Below are 19,239 nucleotides of genomic sequence, written 5' to 3' on the forward strand. Positions count from 1 at the left end.
TACACATTAGCCAATCAGCGGCCAGGACGCTGGCGCACAGGTTCCCTCCTCGCGCACACAAACAATAGAACTTTGTCGCAACGCATCAGAAGGTGCAGATAAATCCCTGACAGAGTCTGAGTGGAATCAGTTGCTTAAGCTTTTTATTTATATGTGTTGTGTCCATCATGATGGTGAAGTTGACCGCGCGACAGAGGAGCCAGCTGCCCACCTGCTACTACGAGGGATACCTGGAGAAGAGGTCGTTCAGAGATAAGGTGTGTTCTACACAACAGTTTGATCGTGTGCTTAAATCTCTGAGACGCACTCTTGTCTGTTTGCAACAACAAAAAAGCTTATTTTTATTAAGATTTGGGGATATTTTGTTCATCTGCAGCATAAATACTTCATCCATAACATAATACTCGAGTAAAACATGTTAGTATTATTATCAAGATCTAAAGTATCGGACATCTAAGTACTTGAGTAAAACACGTCAATGTCAGTGTTTTCTAGAATATATATAAGTATATACAATTTAAAGGGACAGTTCACCTCATTATCAAATGTACACTTTATCCCCTGCGGTGCTATTTATCATAGATTGTTTTGTAGATATATGTCTCAGTTATTCAAGATAACCCACAGACCTTGTTGTGAACAGATTTATATAAATATATACACTACCGTTCAAAAGTTTGGGATCACCCAGACAATTTCGTGTCTTCCATGAAAAATCACACTTTTATTTATCAAATGAATATAAAATATAGTCAAGACATTGACAAGGTTAGAAATAATGATTAATATTTGAAGTATTAATTTTGTTCTACAAACTTCAAGCTCAAAGGAAGGCCAGTTGTATAGCTTATATCACCATCATAACTGTTTTCAGCTGTGCTAACATAATTGCACAAGGGTTTTCTAATCAGATATTAGTCTTCTAAGGCGATTAGCAAACACAATGTACCATTAGAACACTGGAGTGATAGTTGATGGAAATGGGCCTCTATACACCTATGGAGATATTTCATTAGAAACCAGACGTTTCCACCTAGAATAGTCATTTACCACATTAACAATGTAGAGAGTGTATTTCTGATTAATTTAATGTTATCTTTATTGAAAAAACTGCTTTTCTTTGAAAAATAAAGTCATTTCTAAGTGATCCCAAACTTTTGAACGGTAGTGTATATTATATAGATGACTTAAAACTAGCCATCTGCAGTATTAAAGTGATGCTTAGATGACTGCGTATGTCTGTTGTTGTTGGAGGTGGTAGTAATCCCCCCCCCCCCCCTCCTGGATGGAGACTACAGTGAATGACGACTGGCATCTCAACAATGTGCAGATGATGCCAAGAATCTTCAACTTAAATACAATCCTAGAAGTCAGATCTCAGCAGCCACCCGAGAAAACAAAATCACCTGTTTGTATTTTTTGTGCAAAAGGAGGAGCTCTACTTTACTACTTTAAGACGCCACCGCAGGGTCTATACACACACACACACACACACACAGCAAGGGAAACCAGTTGGAGTGTGGTTCTTTGTGGGCGGAGCCACCTGTCATTAAATGGTGCATTCAGGCACCTGTGCAGGCTAAACACACTATTGCGTTATTATGAGCTGTGGCCCCCGTTGCGTTGCTCTGGTTTCACCAGAAAGGCTGCGACACACTAAATGGAATCAGTTGCACCCGTATTCACTCAACCCTGGTTACGTGAACATGTGGGGGGGAAGAGGGCCTCTGTGGGGCCTGTGAGGGTCATCTGTGATGGCCATCTGTGGGGCCCTCTGTAGGCCCTCTATGGGGACTCTATGGGCCCTCTATGGACCCTCTGTGGCCCTCTTTGGGTCCTTCAGCTCGAGGATTTCATGAGCCCAACAGGTCCGACTGCCTCCGGCTCCTCGTGTCTCAGAGATTAATCTCTAAGACGCCGACCGGCGCAGCAGGTTTGTGTAAATAGTGAATGGCGTGCGCCGGGCCCCTCGGCGATAAGAGAGCACATCAAGTTTGTATACTTTACTCGGGTAACGCGGTGACATCGCGGTCAAAGCACCGCCACGTCTGATTCATCCAATACTCGACTTCATGTGTCTGACTCCCCCGTCTTCACCCTCTGGTTCCTGTGATGACTCTTCACTTCAGACTGCAGCTGTGTTTCCTGGTTGTGGAAGAAGCTTTTTCCTTTTTTTCCCTTTATATGTTGTGTTCTGTTTAACACGATTAATGATGAGCAATAGATGAATTATTATAACACAGTTTAAAGATGGGAAAGAAGAAGCCAAAAGCTTACCTGGCTTTCAAAATGATTATGAATTTGTAGAATATCTCACTCCTAAGATCCGAAACTAAAATACAGAGTTAGTGATCTAAACTGGGAATAAAAATAAATAAATCTAATTAAATATATATGTGCTCAACAGAGATGAACAAATTAAAAAAGTGACATTTATTTTGAAAATGTCAACCTTTCAAAGAGTTTTACGACCTCTTAAAATAGGAGACAAGGAATGTCTTTCTGCCTAATATGTACACACACACACACACACACACACACACACACACACGTGTGTTTCTACAATACATCAAGCCACATTGAATTCATATTCTGAGATGTTGATGGTGTCTTGTGTTGTAGATCTTCCTCTCCATATGCGCACATGTATTTTTATGTGTGTGTGTGTGTTAGTCAGTGTGTCTTTCTCTGTGTGTGTTAGTCAGTGTGTCTTTTTCTCTGTGTGTGTCCGTGCAGACTTCTCTGAAACTGTGGACCTGCCTGTGTGGAAACACGCTGTTCTTCTTCAACGAGAAGAGAGACACTGACGTGAGAGGCCTTGTTTTACCTATTAAAATCCAACGATTTGCATTATTATTCATGAAAACAATTATAAAATAAGCTCAGGAGTCACGTGTCCCTTTGTGTGTTTCTTCAGTACGTGGAGAAAGTGGATCTCAGGGGCTTCGTGTCGATAACGGACGACAGCAGCCAGGACCGTAACCTGGACGCGGCCCGACTCTGCCTCCAGCTGAAAGACGGAAACATCCGATTCACCGTGAGGGAAACGCAGATTCCTCTTCCTCTTCGGTTCCTCGGAGTTGTTTCTTAATGTTCTCGTTCCTTCTGCAGGCTCCGAACGCAGAGGCCCGAGAGCTGTGGAAGGGCTACATCCGCTCGGTGGCCGAGGTCAGCGCCGCTTAACACGACTTTACGCTCGCTTTGCAGAAGAATAATGGTTCTTAAAGGGTTCTTTCAAAGGCTTTGTGGTTCTACGAAGAACCATCACCTACTGAAGAACCATTTTGAAGGTTCATGGAAGCTCCTTTATAGGTTCTTTGAAGAACTCTTTGAGGAAATGGTTCCTTAAAGAACCCTGGTTTGAAAAGTTCTTTAAGGCACCAGAAATGGTGCCTTAAAGAACTATTTGTTGAAGGTTCTTTGAGACACCTTTATAGGTTCTTTGAAGAACTCTTTAAGGAAATGGTTCTTTAAAGAAACTTGGTTTAAAAGGTTCTATTTGGAACCAGTAATGGTTCCTTAAAGAACCATTTTTTTAAGGTTCTTTGAAGAACTTCTTAAGGAAATAGTTCTTAAAGAACCCTGGTTTGAAAGGTTCTTTGTGGAACCAGAAATGGTTCCTTAAAGAACCATTTTTTCAAGGTTCTTTGAGATATCTTTATAGGTTCTTTGAAGAACTTTTTAAGGAAATAGTTCTTAAAGAACCCTGGTTTGAAAGGTTCTTTGTGGAACCATAAATGGTTCCTTAAAGAACCATTTTTAAAGGTTCTTTGAGACACCTTTATAGGTTATTTAAAGACATTTTTTAGGAAATGGTTCTTTAAAGAAACTTGGTTTAAAAGGTTCTTTGTGGAACCAGAAATGGTTCCTTAGAGAACCATTTTTTAAAGGTTCTTTGAGACACCTTTATTGGTTATTTAAAGAACTTTTTAAGGAAATGGTTCTTTAAAGAATCCTGGTTTGAAAGGTTCTTTGTGGAACCAGAAATGGTTCTTCCATCTTTGACATCACTCTGAAGAACCATTTTCGGTTCCAGATGGCACCGTCACGTTTCCGTGTGCAGGAAGAACAAAGAACGATGTTCTGGACTGTAAATTCAAAGCAGGAACTGTGTCCCTGCAGCTTTGCGTCCCGGCCTCCGTCAACCTGCTGCCGGGTCAGATCCACATGCTCAAGGAGACAGTGGAGAAGGAGAAGATGAGGATGCTGGACGTCGCTCCGCCGGCACTCGGCAGCGCGGCTCCCGACGGCCTCCAGGGAGGCCGGCCAGCGTGAGTACCCACAGAACGAGACGGAAGGGGACCACTTGTTATGACTTCTGCGGGATTACGTAAGAACAGTTGGTAGGAGGGTCTGCAGGGTGTGTGCTTGGAGGAGGTTTTAAAGCGAAAGGTCTCGGCACTTTATTTAAGTGTTTGTTTGATTTTAATCTCATGTCTGGTTTTCCTCCTCGAGTCTTTGTGGAAACAATTCTGCATATTGTTGAATTGTGTGTTGTTGTCTTGCATTGTTGTCCAGAGAGGAATGTGTCTCTTTATATTATGTCATACTTCTGATTATCTAAAAGTATAAAAATATAAAAATACAACAAAATATAAAAATACTAAAATATTCAAATATTAAAACATTAGAATATTAAATATAGATTTTTTTTTAATAATCAGAAGTATGACATGTTCTTTTATTGGTTCAGAAATGTTTCTTAAAAAACACTATTTATGTAAAATAAATAAAAAAGGTTTATGAGGCTCAACTCAAAATGAGCATGTTTTTGATTTAATTAAGTTTTGGCTGATCCACGAATGTCAAACCGGATCGTGTGGCTTTTAATTCCTATGCTCTCCTCTCTCCAACTCTTTTCCTTTTTTATTAATCTCACGTCCTTCTGTGTTTCTGTGCAGTTGTTTCCACAATGTGTCTCGCCTGGGGGCCGAGCTGCTGCTGGAGAGGGAGGCCGAGAGGGGAAACCTGCTGCTGAGACCCGGGAGCAACGGGAACTCCTACGCCGTCACCACCAGACAGGACCTTGATGGGTACACACACACACACACACATATACACACTCCTGCATAGATATATTAAATAGGCGTACAAACCAAGGTGAAATTACACTGAATCTGACTCACCTTTGCACACATGTTGTTCTTGCGGTCCGTCTCATCTGTTCATCACATCTGTGTTTTAATTGACTCCCTCTCTCTCTCTCTCTCTCTCTCTCTCTCTCCAGCAGCTCTGTCATCAAACACTACCTCGTGACCCCCAATCACGGCGGGGGCTTCATCATCGACGTGGACAATCCCGTGAGTAGCAGGAAAACACGCTTGTGTGCTTTGCACCTTCTTATGTTGGGTAATAATATGCATGGAAACGAAACGGGGACGCGGAGAGCGGCATGTGTGAGGAACCGGTTACGCCTCATAGCTGAGACGTCAGCCGGGAGGTGGAAGTGAATTCCGAGTAAATTGGGTCATGTGACCTCCTGGAAACGCAGAGATGGCAATTATAATGACGTGTCGTATTAAACAGCAGGCATAAAGTGAGGTGTGTGTGTGTGTGTGTGTGTGTGTGTGCACACAGGCAAGGTGTGTTGTCCACCCAGCTTCCAGATTACTTATTATATTTATTGCTGCACGATCAGCAATTTAAAATTAATGTCCAGTCCCGTCGTACTGTTTCATAACCCTGCATGTAAGTGAGTAAGTCAAGTTAATTTATATTTAGTTTGCACTGACAAAGTGTAAAAAAGTGCAGTACAGTAAACAATTGGCAACAACAGGGGCCAAAAAATTTCAACAGTTAAAAGAGCAAAGTAAAATATACCGTAAAAGATGGTGCAATCAAATAAATAAACAAAAGCAGGCCATAGAATAATCACATTAACCAAATGAAAGTGTAAACCGGCATGTGTGTTATGGTTCCTGAGATGCTAAAGAAACGTTGTTGTTGTTGTTGTTGTTGTTGTTGTGCAGGTCCTGTGTGCCACGCTACACAACGTCATCAACTATTTGGTGGTAAAAACGGACGGATTTCTGACTCCTCTCATCCTGCTGGAGGAAGTCTATGAGAAAACCATCTGTACGTATAACGAGGCGTCTCCCTTTACTCTCTTTATTCCTCCAAGGTCACCTGAAGGTCACCTTGTGAAGCTTAATTAAGTGTCGTTATTATCCCATACACATTCACCACAAAAAAAAACTATCTACATGACTAATTTAAAAGAGCTTATTTGTTTTTCTCCTCAGCTTTCATCGGTAAAGATTTTGAAAACGGGGAGCGGAGCGTCCAGCAGGCCGTGAGTGGCCTCGTGCCGCCGAGCCCGCCCCCCAGAAGAGGTAAAAAGCCCACGAGCACCGAGGCATTTCCTCACACCTGTCGGCCACACCTGTTTGCCGAGGCCGACGTATGCAGCCGTCTGGAATTTCCACCACCTGATCTTTGAGTTTTCTCGCAACGCCTCTCGCTGACAGATTTTTTCAGTCGATTCCCTTTTATGAAAACACGCCACCTTTTGTGCAGCAGGTGTAGAAATTCCTCGCCGCTTCAGACTTTGCACCTCGAGTAAATATTAACAGGCCTACCAACCTTTGAGACGCCTGAGATCGTCTCGACGCCCCTCTTCAAGTTGTGTCCTAGTTGTAAAAAAAAACTTTTCCTGGTTACATACATTTAATGGCTTGTTTTATTCGTGCAGTGTTTCTCAGAAGTTTGTATTAGCACCCCTGGTGGATTCCTCAGAGAACTGCAGCCATGTCTAATTCCTAAAGTAATAAGAAAACAACTTAACTAAAGAGTCACACATGGGAATTTTAGGTAACTAACACGTCAGAAGACCAACAAAGTTAGTGGGGTTCATCCTCCGAGGACCACGGGGGCCTGTAACCGAGCAACGGTCGCCGCGTTGACCTTCTGATGTACGGAACGTACAGCGTCTATTCGGCCCCGCTTGTAGTTTAGGTTAGGTTTTATTTTATTTATTCCCAGGGGGAAATTTCTAGAAGCAGCAGCAAAACATTTTTTTACAAATATACAATCCAATAAAATGAAATAGGCACCTATTGTGCTCATTATATCAGCCGTTGATAACTGTAATTGCATGTGTTGCTCCGCAGTCGCTCCAAGAGCACCGACCTCTGGACCGACCTCTGCACCGACCTCTGCACCGACGCCTGCACCGACTTCAGAAGATAACGTCTACCTGAATGACGAGCGTGAGTACAGCGTACGGCTCTGCGAACCCCATCCAGCCATCCGTCTTCACTCCTGACGTAAAACAGGTGCGACTTCATTCTTCCTCTCTCTCCATTGTTCACAGTGGAGGTGAAAGAGGAGGAGACAGAGGACCTATCAGCCGCTCCGCTTCCACGTAAGTCCCTCCTCCGTCTTATCTCTACTTCTCAGAACTTCTTCTGTGACTAAGACGATGAGTGACGTCTTCCACAGACCAGGAGAAAAAACCTCCAAAGAGAGCCATCATGCCTCCAGTTGCTGCTCTCCGCAGCTCGATCTCCTGCACCTCCTCCTGCACCTCCTCATCCACAAACAGCCCGGACCAGAGGATGAGAACCCTCATGGACTCTCAGAGACAGAGCGATCCCCCAAACACCTCCTCCTCCTCCACCACCACAACCAGCCTGGACCAGAGGATGAGAACCCTCTTGGACCCCCAGAGACAGAGTGAGTCCTCATTCCACCGTTCTCTCTCTCATGTTGCATTAATATCCGTAATATCAAAGCTCATCCTCTCATGTGCTCTTTCTCTAGTTCCTCTCGCGGCGATTTCGGAGCTGAAACTCAAGTTGAAGCAAAAGCTCAAGAGTTGAGTGGCCTCTCCTGCTGGAAGGACCCCTCGAAGGCGTCTGAACATCTGCCCGTTGTCTTCCCCGACTTCCTCTGGTACTGACAATGGAGGAGTTCTTCTACGCCTGTGTTGCTTTTGTCTACCTTTTTTTGTAATGTAAATATTTGTACATAATTAATTAAAAATATATCTAAATATATGAATATATAACAATATATATAATATGTATATTTATTTATATATATTATATATATAATCACACATTACTGCCTCATACGTAAGTATAAGTGTAAATTAAATGTATTCATCGATTGGCCGACACTAGTGTATTGAAACACGTCCATCCCAGTCTTTAAATGTTTTAATATGTATATAATATCAAATATAAAAAGAGAGGCTGGAAATCTCCATATTTAAAACAAAATACTTTGAACAATTAATCGATTTATTCAAATAATTCAAATGTATTTTCGACTGATCGATGCAGCTTCAGAATGAAAGAATAGAGATGAGTTGTGGTTTCTGTACCCATTGTATGTGATAGTATTATTTCTCTCTCTATATATAGAGAATATACACAGATCTATATATATATTTATCTTTTCAGTAAAGTTAAACTCTTGCTTCCATCACATATCATATAAATGTGAACAAGCAACGTGTAGTATGTGCCATGCAGCAGTTTCGGGATGTTCCTGTACAACGTTATTATTTCTTTTTCGTATAAAAACAGTCGAGATTTGTTTCTTACTTTCCGTTTTATTACTCGTTGAAGCAGAAATCCAAGAACAAAGTGTTCTCGCTCCTTTTTTAATACTTCAATGACCACCGACGATGCATCGAAAAAATGAAAACTTATTTACAATAATCTGTGAAAATGAAATCAACGTCCTTTTGAAAGCTTTCCAGACTTAAGCCAGACCCCGGACCCGGCTAAACCCTCATAATACAATGTGTTAGCAGAGGAGACGTGATAGCTATTTGGACTAGAGACTCATAATTAGATTCCTAAATAAAGGCGTGTGATTAGGTATAGAGACACACACACACACACACACTGTACACAACAAGCATTGGGGTGCAGTCAGGTGAATGAATACAGTACTGTTATTTCCTAAAACCCCCGAAGGCGTCATCAGACATAAAAAGCTCATTTTCTAACTTTCTGTGCTGAACCTCAAAAAGTGAAACACAACATCTCTCATATGTGTGTGTTGTAGACATTAAAAATAATCCTGATATAATGAACTACGTTCTATTCAGCAGCGTCTAAGGAGCAGATTGTTATTTGGGTTAAATAGGGCCGGCTGATTGGTCGAGGCGGGTTCAGTGGGTGATAATTACCACCGAGCTGTGTTTTAATGACACGTTCTTAATGAACACAGCGGGAGAAGTCGGTTTAACGCTTTTTTAAACTCGCGCCGTTTGATTAGAAGCATTCGTAAATATTAACAATGATTTATGACGCATTTTAAAGCCTTTTATCACGATTTATAAGGTCCAGTATCGTACAACTTTATAATTGCATAATTTGAATAAATAGTGTATTTTAATAAGTTAGTTGTAAAACAATCAACTATTTGTAGAATGGATTATAATGACTGTTATAATACATTATTACGTCATTATAATTAACTCCAAGTGGTCATTGTTTGCTTTAAGTGAGAAAAAAAATCAACACAAAAACTGAATTATTATAATTATAATTAATAAAATAGTTTGATAATACATTATAAAATATTGTAATGTATTACTATCTTATGTACCAATAATATAATTGTAACAATTAAGTTGTGTGTGTTGTTATTGAATATTTTCTTAAAGCAAACAATAACCACTTAAGAGTACATTTAAAATCACATTATAATGGGATTAGAATAACATTTAGGGGAATATATAATCCCACAATTAACCTTGAATAAATGCATTATGAAGTATTCTGATACATGACTTTATCCGCCATTTTTAAATGCTTTATGTGTTTTGATCATAGTCATAAATCTTTATGAATACTTCCGAATGCCGATAAGTGCGATAAACAGATTATAACGCGCTCGTTCACGATGCATCGTAGAAGTGAGCGTCGTCGAGAGAAGGAAGGCACAGGAGAGAGCGGACAGGACCGGCCTCCACACCGAGCCTGCAGCTACGACACGACAGCGATGGTGATGGCAAGGAAGGAAGGAAGGAGGAAAGGAAGGAAGGAAAGGCAGCGGCCAGCGCTAAGTCTTTGCTCTAGCAGCAGTGGATCAGTGCTTAAAATGAGGCGAGAGGAAACCACGAGCGAGACTATCAGCCAACGTGTCTCCGACAGTCAGCCGAACATCTGGAGAGTCCCGTCACCGCCGCCGCAGACGACTAGCTCCGCCCCCCGAAAAGAACGTCGCGGTGATGCAACTCTTTGATACGATATGGCTTAGAGCGCCGCCGGAGAGGAGGCGGAGCTAAGTGAGGCTGGCGTTGGAGCTGCTGGTGCCGCTGTTCTTCCTCTGCCCGCTCTGCACGGCGCTGGGAACCTGCAGGCCCGTCACCACGGAGAAACTACCGTTCCACACCTGCAGGCGGGGGGGGGGGGGTAGAGAGCACGTCAACAGGTCAAGACAAAAGGTCAAGAGAACAATAGAGCATTCCTTTAGGTAACGGGGTATTTACAGTCACTTCAGAAGATCTCTCACCATGAACGCTGGTATGACCGGCTGCTGGAACTTGGTTTTGAAGGTGTGCATCAGCTGTTTGGTTTTGGAGTTGTAGAAAGACAGGATGCCTGGAGACAATAAAGACGGACGTTTTTTAAGCTAAAACTAACATGTTTTCATTGTTGGTTCATCTGGCGGTTTTTCCCTCCAAAATAATCAAATTTAACCTCTTTTTAAAGTTCATTAGTTTCCCAGAGTGAAACAGTCCAAAACCCAAAAGATGATTTATTTTTAATTGGTGTAAAAACACAGAAAAACAGCAGTTAATCTGTTTTTAGTTATGTTTTGTCAATAATTTTCTGCTGCTAACAAAAAGACTTACCTGGTATGTCGTATTTAAACAATAAATCACGTTGTTGGCGACAGGGTTCATACACATGGTGACCAGTGGGCGCCCAGGACTTTAAACCAAATTTACATGACCAAACATTTTGTGAAATCTCGGTGTAAACATGAAAAGGTGAGAAAATGTCGTATTTAAACTAACAATGAGAATTCCAAAGCATTCAGTATATCACCTTAAATGACACAAATGCATGAGAGACAATAGTTTAGATTAAAGGAATAAACATTTATGTCTTTTCAGTTACGGTGCGTTCACTTGCAGTGTGAACAATGTATGAAAGAGCGTATGGCGGCTTATATTTTGAGCGTCGTTCTTTTAGAAGCATATAATTATGTAAAAGTCAGGGTAAATGCACTTATGAATATCACAGATTTCCTAACTTTTCCAAAACTTTTTGGATATATAAATATTTTTTCAGGACTTTTCCAGGCCTGGAAATTACCATTTACAACTTCCATGACATTTCCAGGTTTTCCATGACCGTACGAAGCCTGTGATTAACTAAAAAAATATATGAAAAAGTGCCATTTTATACAGACTCACTCACCCGATAGTTGAAAATTACAGAATATAGAAAACGGATCACTTTCATCACATTTCACACGAAACTTCTCGGCAGCGATCCTCCGAGCGTGTTTCTCCCGGTACCTTCGTCGTAGTGCACGTAGACGCCGATGCGGTCCGGGATGGCGCAGTCCAGCGCCCGCGCCTTGTTGTTGTGCTTGGCCGTGAGGCTCTGCTGCAGCCAGTTGTTCAGGTGGATGCACCAGGAGGCGCTGCTCTTGCCCAGCTGGTCGAAGCGGCCCAGGCTGCGCAGGGCCACGCCCACCGCGAAGGCTTTGCTCTCCTTGTCGAAGCGCACCTCCCAGTACTGCTGGCCGGCGTCGATCACCGTGTCGGCTGTGGAGGCGCACGGGGGTCACAGCGTCAACACTTTCTTGTGGATTGAGAGGCGCGGTTAAAAAAAAATTGATTTACTTGGGAAAGAAAAGATCCTGCAGCCATTGTCGAGGCCCCGCCTTCAACGCAGGACCCAGGGTCCTTTGTGCATCCGATTAAATTCATGAATTGTACATTCATTTAAACATTTTTAAAAAGGGACGTGCAGAGTCGAAAATAACGGCACAGAGGATGTGCAAGTGGGCGGAGTCTAATCCAAAAAGGGCCAGCGTGTAGATTTGGGGGGATTTAGTGGAACAGATGGAACATAATAGTCATAACTATAATCTAATTACTGTTTAGCGTATCAACAGAGGGAGCGGGTCCCGTTTCTACAGGAGCCCAGAAGGGTCAAATCCAAACAGGGATGCTTTTGAATTTATTTATTTTTCTTCGTTACCTGAACCAAAAACCTCACCACTAGATGGCGCTGAATCCTACGCACTGTTCCTTTAAATGTGGACAAATATTATGACCGCAAAACAATACCCATTCAGGAGCGTAACATACTTCTAGGACGCCCCGACAGGCAGGCCAGGTCACCTGGGTAGCTAGACAGGTGTGTTTTTAAACCCTCGGTGATGTAGAAGTGCATGTGTTTTACGGCGTGAACTCTCACCCAGCACCGTGTAGGACTCGGCCGTGAATCGGTCTCTGCCGGGCCGGGCGCTCGGCGCTCTCTTCGGCGACATCAGGGCCGACCTGATGAGACGGACAGGTACAAAGCGAACACTCAGAGATCCCGACGGTGATCACGTGACCTACGCGAGGGTGTCTTTTTTTCAGACGCCTCACCTGGCCGGGGAGTGCATCGGGGAGTTGGTTCTCGTCTTCTCTTTGCGGATGTCCTGTATCTTCCCTCCGCAGCTGTCCCACTCCACGCTCAGGTCCTCCACCTTCAGGTTCTGGTGGCACGAAGCGGCGTCCAGCTTGAAGGTGAAGGCTGCACAGTGGGAGAATGAGCCAGACGTTTATATGTGCACACACACACACACACACACAGAGCCCACTACTTGCCTACAAAATAAAACCTAGTTATAAAACCTAAGCTCCGTGAAGCCAACAACAACAATACAACTCAAGCACCAAAAAGCTGTTCTGCTTCTCTTCCAGTAAACTGGGCGGCACTCCCTCACTTTATTGAGAATGCTTTTAACCCTCCTGTCACCTTCACATTTACTAACATATTTTACCCTCAGGGTCAATTTGACCCCAGCAATTAAAACCTCCAGAAAATTATTAGAATTAATATTGTTTCCCAAGTTTAAGTGTGAGGTACTTTATGTTTGTTTGTTGACTACCTAAATAGCCCTTTAAATAAATAAAAAAGTTGATATTTCTTATATGTTTGAAAAACAGACTGGGGTCAAATTGACCCCAAAGAACACCGACATTAAACATTGAATGGGGTCAAATTGACCCGAAAGGTAACAGGAGGGTTAAAGGAGCCGGAGCAGCAGGGTGACATTTAAGGAGTATTATTCATCCAAAGGTAACAGGAGGGTTAATATTAATGTCTTTGTTGAGTTAAGTGGTATAAGTAGTGTACAATTAGTGGACACAATTATTGATATCATTGTGATTATATAATATCATTTATTCTATTTGCTTATTACACACACACACACACACACACACACACACACACACACACACACACACACACACACACACACACACACACACACACACACACACACACACACACACACACACACACACACACACACACACACACACACACACACATGTTGGAACTGGGCCTGTATTCACTGTTCTTGTCGTCCTCTTGTTGTTATCTTACTGTATTGTCTTCTTCTCCTGCAGTTAAAATAAAAACAATAAATAAAACCCTGTTTCCTCACCGTGGGTTTCTAGCGTGATCAGCTCAGAGAACTCTCCGGCCACCGCCTTGTTACACGCCTTCACCCTGAACGTGATGTACCGGGTGTCGAAGCGGAGACCTGAGAGGAGAAAAAAAAAACATCCCGTTATGAGTCAGCCTCACACACACACACACGAACACACACGAACACACACACTCCTCCGTCCTACCGGTGAGTGTGTGCTCCAGCTCTCGTATCCCCTCCACCACCATCCAGGGGTAGTCCTCCCTGATGCGCGGCGGGCCCTCGTGGTTGGTGCGGCGGTGCTCCAGGATGTAGTGTTCGATCTTGCTGTCGGGCTCCGGTAAGGTCCAGACCACCGTCACCGTGTTGTCGCACACCTGAGACTCGGACACCTGGATCTCAGGAGTGGCGGGAACTGGAGAGAGAAGAACACGGTGTGTCCTGTTAGAATGAATGTCGGGGGGAAAAAAAATCTATTTTGCTCAATTATTTTTCGACTCTTTGAACGTTATTTCTCTACAAAAACAGCAAATGAGTGACATTTTATGTAAATTAATTTTAAAATAATCATTTAAAACACATTAAATGTTGATAAAGAGCTGTCACGTGGGAACAAGGTCACGGATGCATTTATTCATTGTTGCCCCTAGATGGCAGAAACACCCCAAAACAAGCTGACAGGTACACAACCAATGATCATGTTTCCAGTCCACTCACAACTTAAAGTCCGCCCCCTTCAATAAATAAAACACAAACAGGTGTCAAACTGTAAATAACATTACAGAAAACATTTCATTAGTGTTCTTATTTTGGTTTTTTTTATGAGGCGTGTCTTTTGTATCCGCCGTTACACTTCCATGTCAACTTTTACTACATTTGTTGGACCTTTATTCACTTTTCTTTTTGGTAAATACAGGTTTAGATGATTGCTAAATGTCTTTTTATTCATGAATTAATATAGTAATGAGTGACTACAGGTGTTACATAAACGTATCTCAGCAAAAAGCGGTATAACTGCCTCTGAAATGCAGCGCAGTAGAAGTCTAAAGCAGCATGAAACTCAAGTCAAGTGTGTGTGTGCGTGTGTGTTAGATTACACCACCGCTGTCGTCACGGTGTCCGTGTGTCGCTTGTAATGAAAGCGGTGCAGACCTGGGAGGAACTTGAGGCCCTGCAACACCTCCCTCTCCTGGCTGAAGTCCACCATCAGGTGACTCATGTTGTCGCTGGCTTTAGCCTTCAGGGAGAGGCGGAAGGCCGGAGCCATTGTCACGCTGCGGACAAAGAGACACACACACAAACACACACACACGAGCACACAAAGTGGAAAAGAGCGATGTACGTTATTCAACCGGGATCAGAGGCGAAAGGGAGACAGGAGGCTCTAAAATGCTGCCCACCCAGGAGAAAGCCCACCGACTGGAACTCATCCAGCTAATCGAGGATTTAAGAGCGGCGTGAGAGGGAGATCATCCAGGGAGGAGGATGAGGAGGAGGAGGAAGGGGACTGACACAGGATGGTACAGACTAGAGGAGACAGAGGGAAGCACCGAGACAAAAGGCTCTGCATTGTGCTTATTGTCTACAAGAGGGTGCGGTTGTGTTCTACATGTTCTGAATGCATGCACGCTACATCAGTGGTCATAGGAGACTATGAGGGGGGGGGGGGGAGTAATGGATGGCTGAGTACTGTACCTATCCTTAATTTCTTTGGCCGCCTGGAGAGGAGAAGCAGAGAGAGAGGCGGGATGGGGGGGAAGAGAGGAGAGATACGGAGCGAAGAGAAATCTGAGTTGTAGCCCGATAACTGCTCGTATGACACCACTGGAAGGACACATTAAAGATCATATCTCTCTCTCTATATATATATATATATGGATTTCAGAGTGTCGTCAGCTACCTGATTGAAGCCGTCGCTCTCAGAGGAGCAGAGCGTCTGATTGGCCAGCTCCAGCAGCTCCTCCGAACTCTCCAGGGCTTTGGAGCCGGCGCTCAGCTGACTCTGAGGAGGAGAAGAGAAGAAAAAAACCTGTTGTTTAGTTTTTGTTTTGTTTATATTTAAATACAAAGGGCCCAGTGTGCTCTCTCCGAGGAGCGACGGGGAGTCAGCGGCATCACTTGAAGGTCATGGCTCGGTCCCGAGGCCAAGAGGGAGTTGCACAGTCGAAGACATTTTGAATTTATAGCGTCATATTTTCATAGCATGTGAGCTGTGAAGAGTTGATGATGAGACGCTAGTGCAAACCAGCTGGATCGTAGGCGTCCTCTGGGTTTGCCGACGCACAAATCTAAAGAAAGTTTTTGAAAACTGCCGAAAAAAAGTATTTTCTTATCGCATTGTATCTAATCTTCTAATCTCCTGTAGGAATATTCTCCACTATGAAAAATAGAAGTCCAATCTGTCAAAATAAATGTCTGTATCGCCGAAACTACAAGAACAATGACATATTTGGGATCTATGAAAACCGTAACAAGGTGAATATAAATGATATTCAACTAAATACAGTAAAAAGAAAAATTAAAAATATCTGATAAACACAATATTATCATTTTTACCTAATTATTTTGTTTAAATCCGGACTTTGCCAATAGATAAAAGTGTGATTTAAAAGTCGTAACGTTATAATATAAACTTCTTTGTACCAGATTTCAAGAAGAATACTTCAGTCTTCAATATCTCGAACATGTAAACAACTCTAAATCCTGATCTCTGGTATTTTTTGATGTGTTTTCCCTTAAATGTAACATTTAGAGGTCAAATCTATACCGGGCGTTCGTTCATTCGGGGATCAAGAAACGACAACACATGACGAGAGAGAGCGTCACAAAATTAATCTTATTGTCTACTTGTCTCTCAAACCGTAAACGATGAAATAATAATAATAAAATACAAATGCAAAGACAGCGGCGGCTACCTGAAGGTCGTACGTGCGGCTGGCTCTCTCCTGCTTGATGCGCGTCACCATGCTTTCCTTCATCTCGTCCAGAACCGCGTGGAGGGCGGTGAACTCGGACTCCAGGTCCTCCTGGACTTTGTTGGTGTTCGACTGGAGAAAAATAAGGAAAACACAGGAAGTAAAACCGTGTTCTGTACCCGGGTGAACGTGCTGGCTGCGAGCATCACATTTGTTTTGGGTATACCTCCAAGTTGCTGAGGCTCTGTTTGACCGTGCAGACGAAGTTCGATATCTCCTCGTTCTTCATGGCCAGCGTGTGGGTGATCTTACGCAGGGATTCCTAAAGAAAAGGCGCAGTTTTCCTTTTTGAATAAGGCAACATTTTGTTATTCCTGGATTTGAAAACAAGAGCCTGAGGCGCGGACCAAACGCACTTGAGTGCGTCGTCCTTGGCGGAGGACGACGGGGTCAGATCAGGCTCAATAACTGCAAATGCGCACAGAACAATTCACAAATATCGATTTACAAATGCACGCAGAGGGATTTACAAATAGATTAGACTCACAAACGCACGCTGTACGATTCACAAATACATTCCAATGCACACATGAATAAAATCGGATACAAAAATTGTTGTTTGTGGATCGCTACACATTTGTTTCTAGGTTTTTTGAGACTCCCCTGCCGTGGCTCGATTCGCAAATGCGTTTTTTTCCAACATACAACAGACCTATCTGTAGTCAATCAGACGGCGACCTCATTTTCAACCAATCGCATGAGCGTCATTCGTTTCATTCCCGCCTTAGAAGGGGCGGGGCTTATCTCTGTGGCTTTACTCCGTGGAAACGGTTTACTTTTCCTTCATCCACCACGGAAGAATGAACCACTAGTTCGGCTTTATACTTGTTGAGGACATTCCATAACATCGGGACATCAAACGGCCTTGTGTTTGGGTTCATAATATTCATATAATATTTATATATATCTATACATAACATCACCCGTAGGCTCACACGGCTCGGTGACTTTCACCTCTACGCCTGAATGACTGTCTCTTCCAGCTCCATTAGAGCAGCGGCGGCTCAGCGCTGATTAGCTTTCGCGACTCAGCGTCGGGCGAATTTTTCGGCAAAGTTTAAAGACTTTAACTTTGGTGAATCTTTCGCTTCGCTCTATTCGCATCATTAGCGACACGCCAAGATTTTTTTACACGGTTAAACCAAAGTTTCAATGACTTCCAACCACTTCCTTGTTGTCGTGAATAGTCATGTGATTGATTGAAAACGAGGGCGGCATCTGATTGGCTCCAGATAGGTCTATGTTGAAAGAATTTGCATTTGTGCGTCTAATTGATTTGTAAATCCCTCTGTGTGCATTTGTAAATCTAATACATTTGTGAATCCGTGTGTTTGCATTTGTAAATATGTGTGTTTGAATTTGTGAGTCTCTGTGTGCATTTGCAGTTATTGAAACTGATCGGACCCCATAGAGGAGGAGGTCAGTGTTTGTGGATATGTATAACATCCGTTCTTCAGATCGGATCAGAGAGGGACTATATAACCTCAGTCAGTGCACCGGGGAGGGACGGAGGACACTTCACTGGCGGAAGGATGCGCATTCATAATCTAATAACGCAGCTCCATTGAACAGCCGACTACAAACGCCCTCCTCAAACGTCCTCTCACGCGCATGCGATGTGTGTTTTGTGTCTCGCGCTGGCCCAGTGAACGAGCCCCTTCACACTGGAGGACTGTGTCATGTTTATTGATGCGAGAGGAGCTGCACCAAGGCCCCCCACCACCACCCTAACCGCCCTCCCTTTCCCTGCGACCATAACGCCGATACATCGATCCCAAACTCATCGATATGCTCGAGATGCACCTCCTCTTCAACCGGCGCACACGCGAGTTCAAATGCAAACCGGCACCGAGTCCGAACCGCATCCAAAAACTGCCCCCCCTGTCCGCAGCTCGTCCCCCTCCTTCCTTTGTACGCTACGCCCTGAAACAGGGCTTCTCCCCGCATCCCCCCCACCCCTCTCTCCCCGTCAGAGACACCTGTTCCTCGGGCTGCGGCTCACCTTCTGGTCCCCCATCTTTCCGAAGCACCGGCGCCGCTCGAGCCGCAAACACCAACGGTTGTTTTTTCTGCCGCCGTCGGACGGTAATTGTCGGTTTAGTGACGCGGCGGAGCTGGTACTGATGCTGCCGGAGCGCAACGCATCTTCGGACGGACACCAACCACCAACGCCTTCGGGCCGCGAGTGAGTGAGTGGCGCGCATGCGCCCGGAGAGGATTCTGGGTACTGATGTTTCGCGGGTGCAGCGTTCACGTGCCCTCGGAGAAGAGAGCAGAGGTTGTAAGGTGGATTTTATTTAGCGATTTTAACTGGGTTTTTTGTAAACTATTTTGAAAAAAATATCCCTAAAACAGTTTATGTGTGAATTAATAAAAAATCCTTAAATATGTATTAATTTAGTTTTTGGCTGATGAGTGAAGATGGTGGCTAGTGTGAAGAGTTTAACACTGTCACAGCGTCAATGAATGTTGCATAGAGCATTACAGCATAAAAAAATGCTAAAATAACATTTGTTTTTACAATCAACACAACACATGACAAGGTAGGAACAAATGTAAACCCTATTTAGGTGTTTTATTTGACTTCTTTATACATAAAGAAGCATCTAGATGACACATATATTGAACTGAACGA

At 43.4% G+C, this 19,239-nt stretch overlaps 2 protein-coding genes across 3 annotated transcripts; one reads left to right on the top strand and one right to left on the bottom strand.

Moving 5' to 3' along the window:
* The first annotated feature begins 131 nt into the window (after positions 1-131).
* Positions 132-8,541, top strand: LOC130194338 (signal-transducing adaptor protein 1-like). 2 transcript variants are annotated; one of them, XM_056415305.1, is made up of 13 exons: positions 132-257; positions 2,737-2,808; positions 2,918-3,037; positions 3,112-3,168; positions 4,123-4,271; positions 4,902-5,033; positions 5,228-5,300; positions 5,970-6,075; positions 6,243-6,332; positions 7,110-7,208; positions 7,313-7,363; positions 7,441-7,674; positions 7,762-8,541. In XM_056415305.1, exons 1-13 carry the CDS (start codon positions 168-170, stop codon positions 7,818-7,820), a joined length of 1,332 nt encoding a protein of 443 aa, XP_056271280.1. In that variant the 5' UTR covers positions 132-167; the 3' UTR covers positions 7,821-8,541. The 2 variants fall into 2 exon arrangements, with proteins under 2 accessions (XP_056271280.1, XP_056271281.1); XM_056415306.1 differs by having other exon boundaries at positions 5,231-5,300.
* Positions 8,142-18,779, bottom strand: fsd1 (fibronectin type III and SPRY domain containing 1). The gene is made up of 13 exons (XM_056415307.1): positions 18,607-18,779; positions 16,771-16,866; positions 16,545-16,676; positions 15,530-15,631; positions 15,325-15,347; positions 14,782-14,903; positions 13,835-14,044; positions 13,645-13,743; positions 12,575-12,722; positions 12,399-12,481; positions 11,489-11,740; positions 10,474-10,562; positions 8,142-10,353 (listed from the first exon to the last, which is right to left on the bottom strand). Exons 1-13 carry the CDS (start codon positions 18,619-18,621, stop codon positions 10,243-10,245), a joined length of 1,482 nt encoding a protein of 493 aa, XP_056271282.1. The 5' UTR covers positions 18,622-18,779; the 3' UTR covers positions 8,142-10,242.
* Between the last annotated feature and the right edge of the window lie 460 nt (positions 18,780-19,239).

This window comes from Pseudoliparis swirei, chromosome 5 (genome assembly GCF_029220125.1).
Source record: "Pseudoliparis swirei isolate HS2019 ecotype Mariana Trench chromosome 5, NWPU_hadal_v1, whole genome shotgun sequence".
In the NCBI taxonomy this organism is placed as follows: domain Eukaryota; kingdom Metazoa; phylum Chordata; class Actinopteri; order Perciformes; family Liparidae; genus Pseudoliparis; species Pseudoliparis swirei.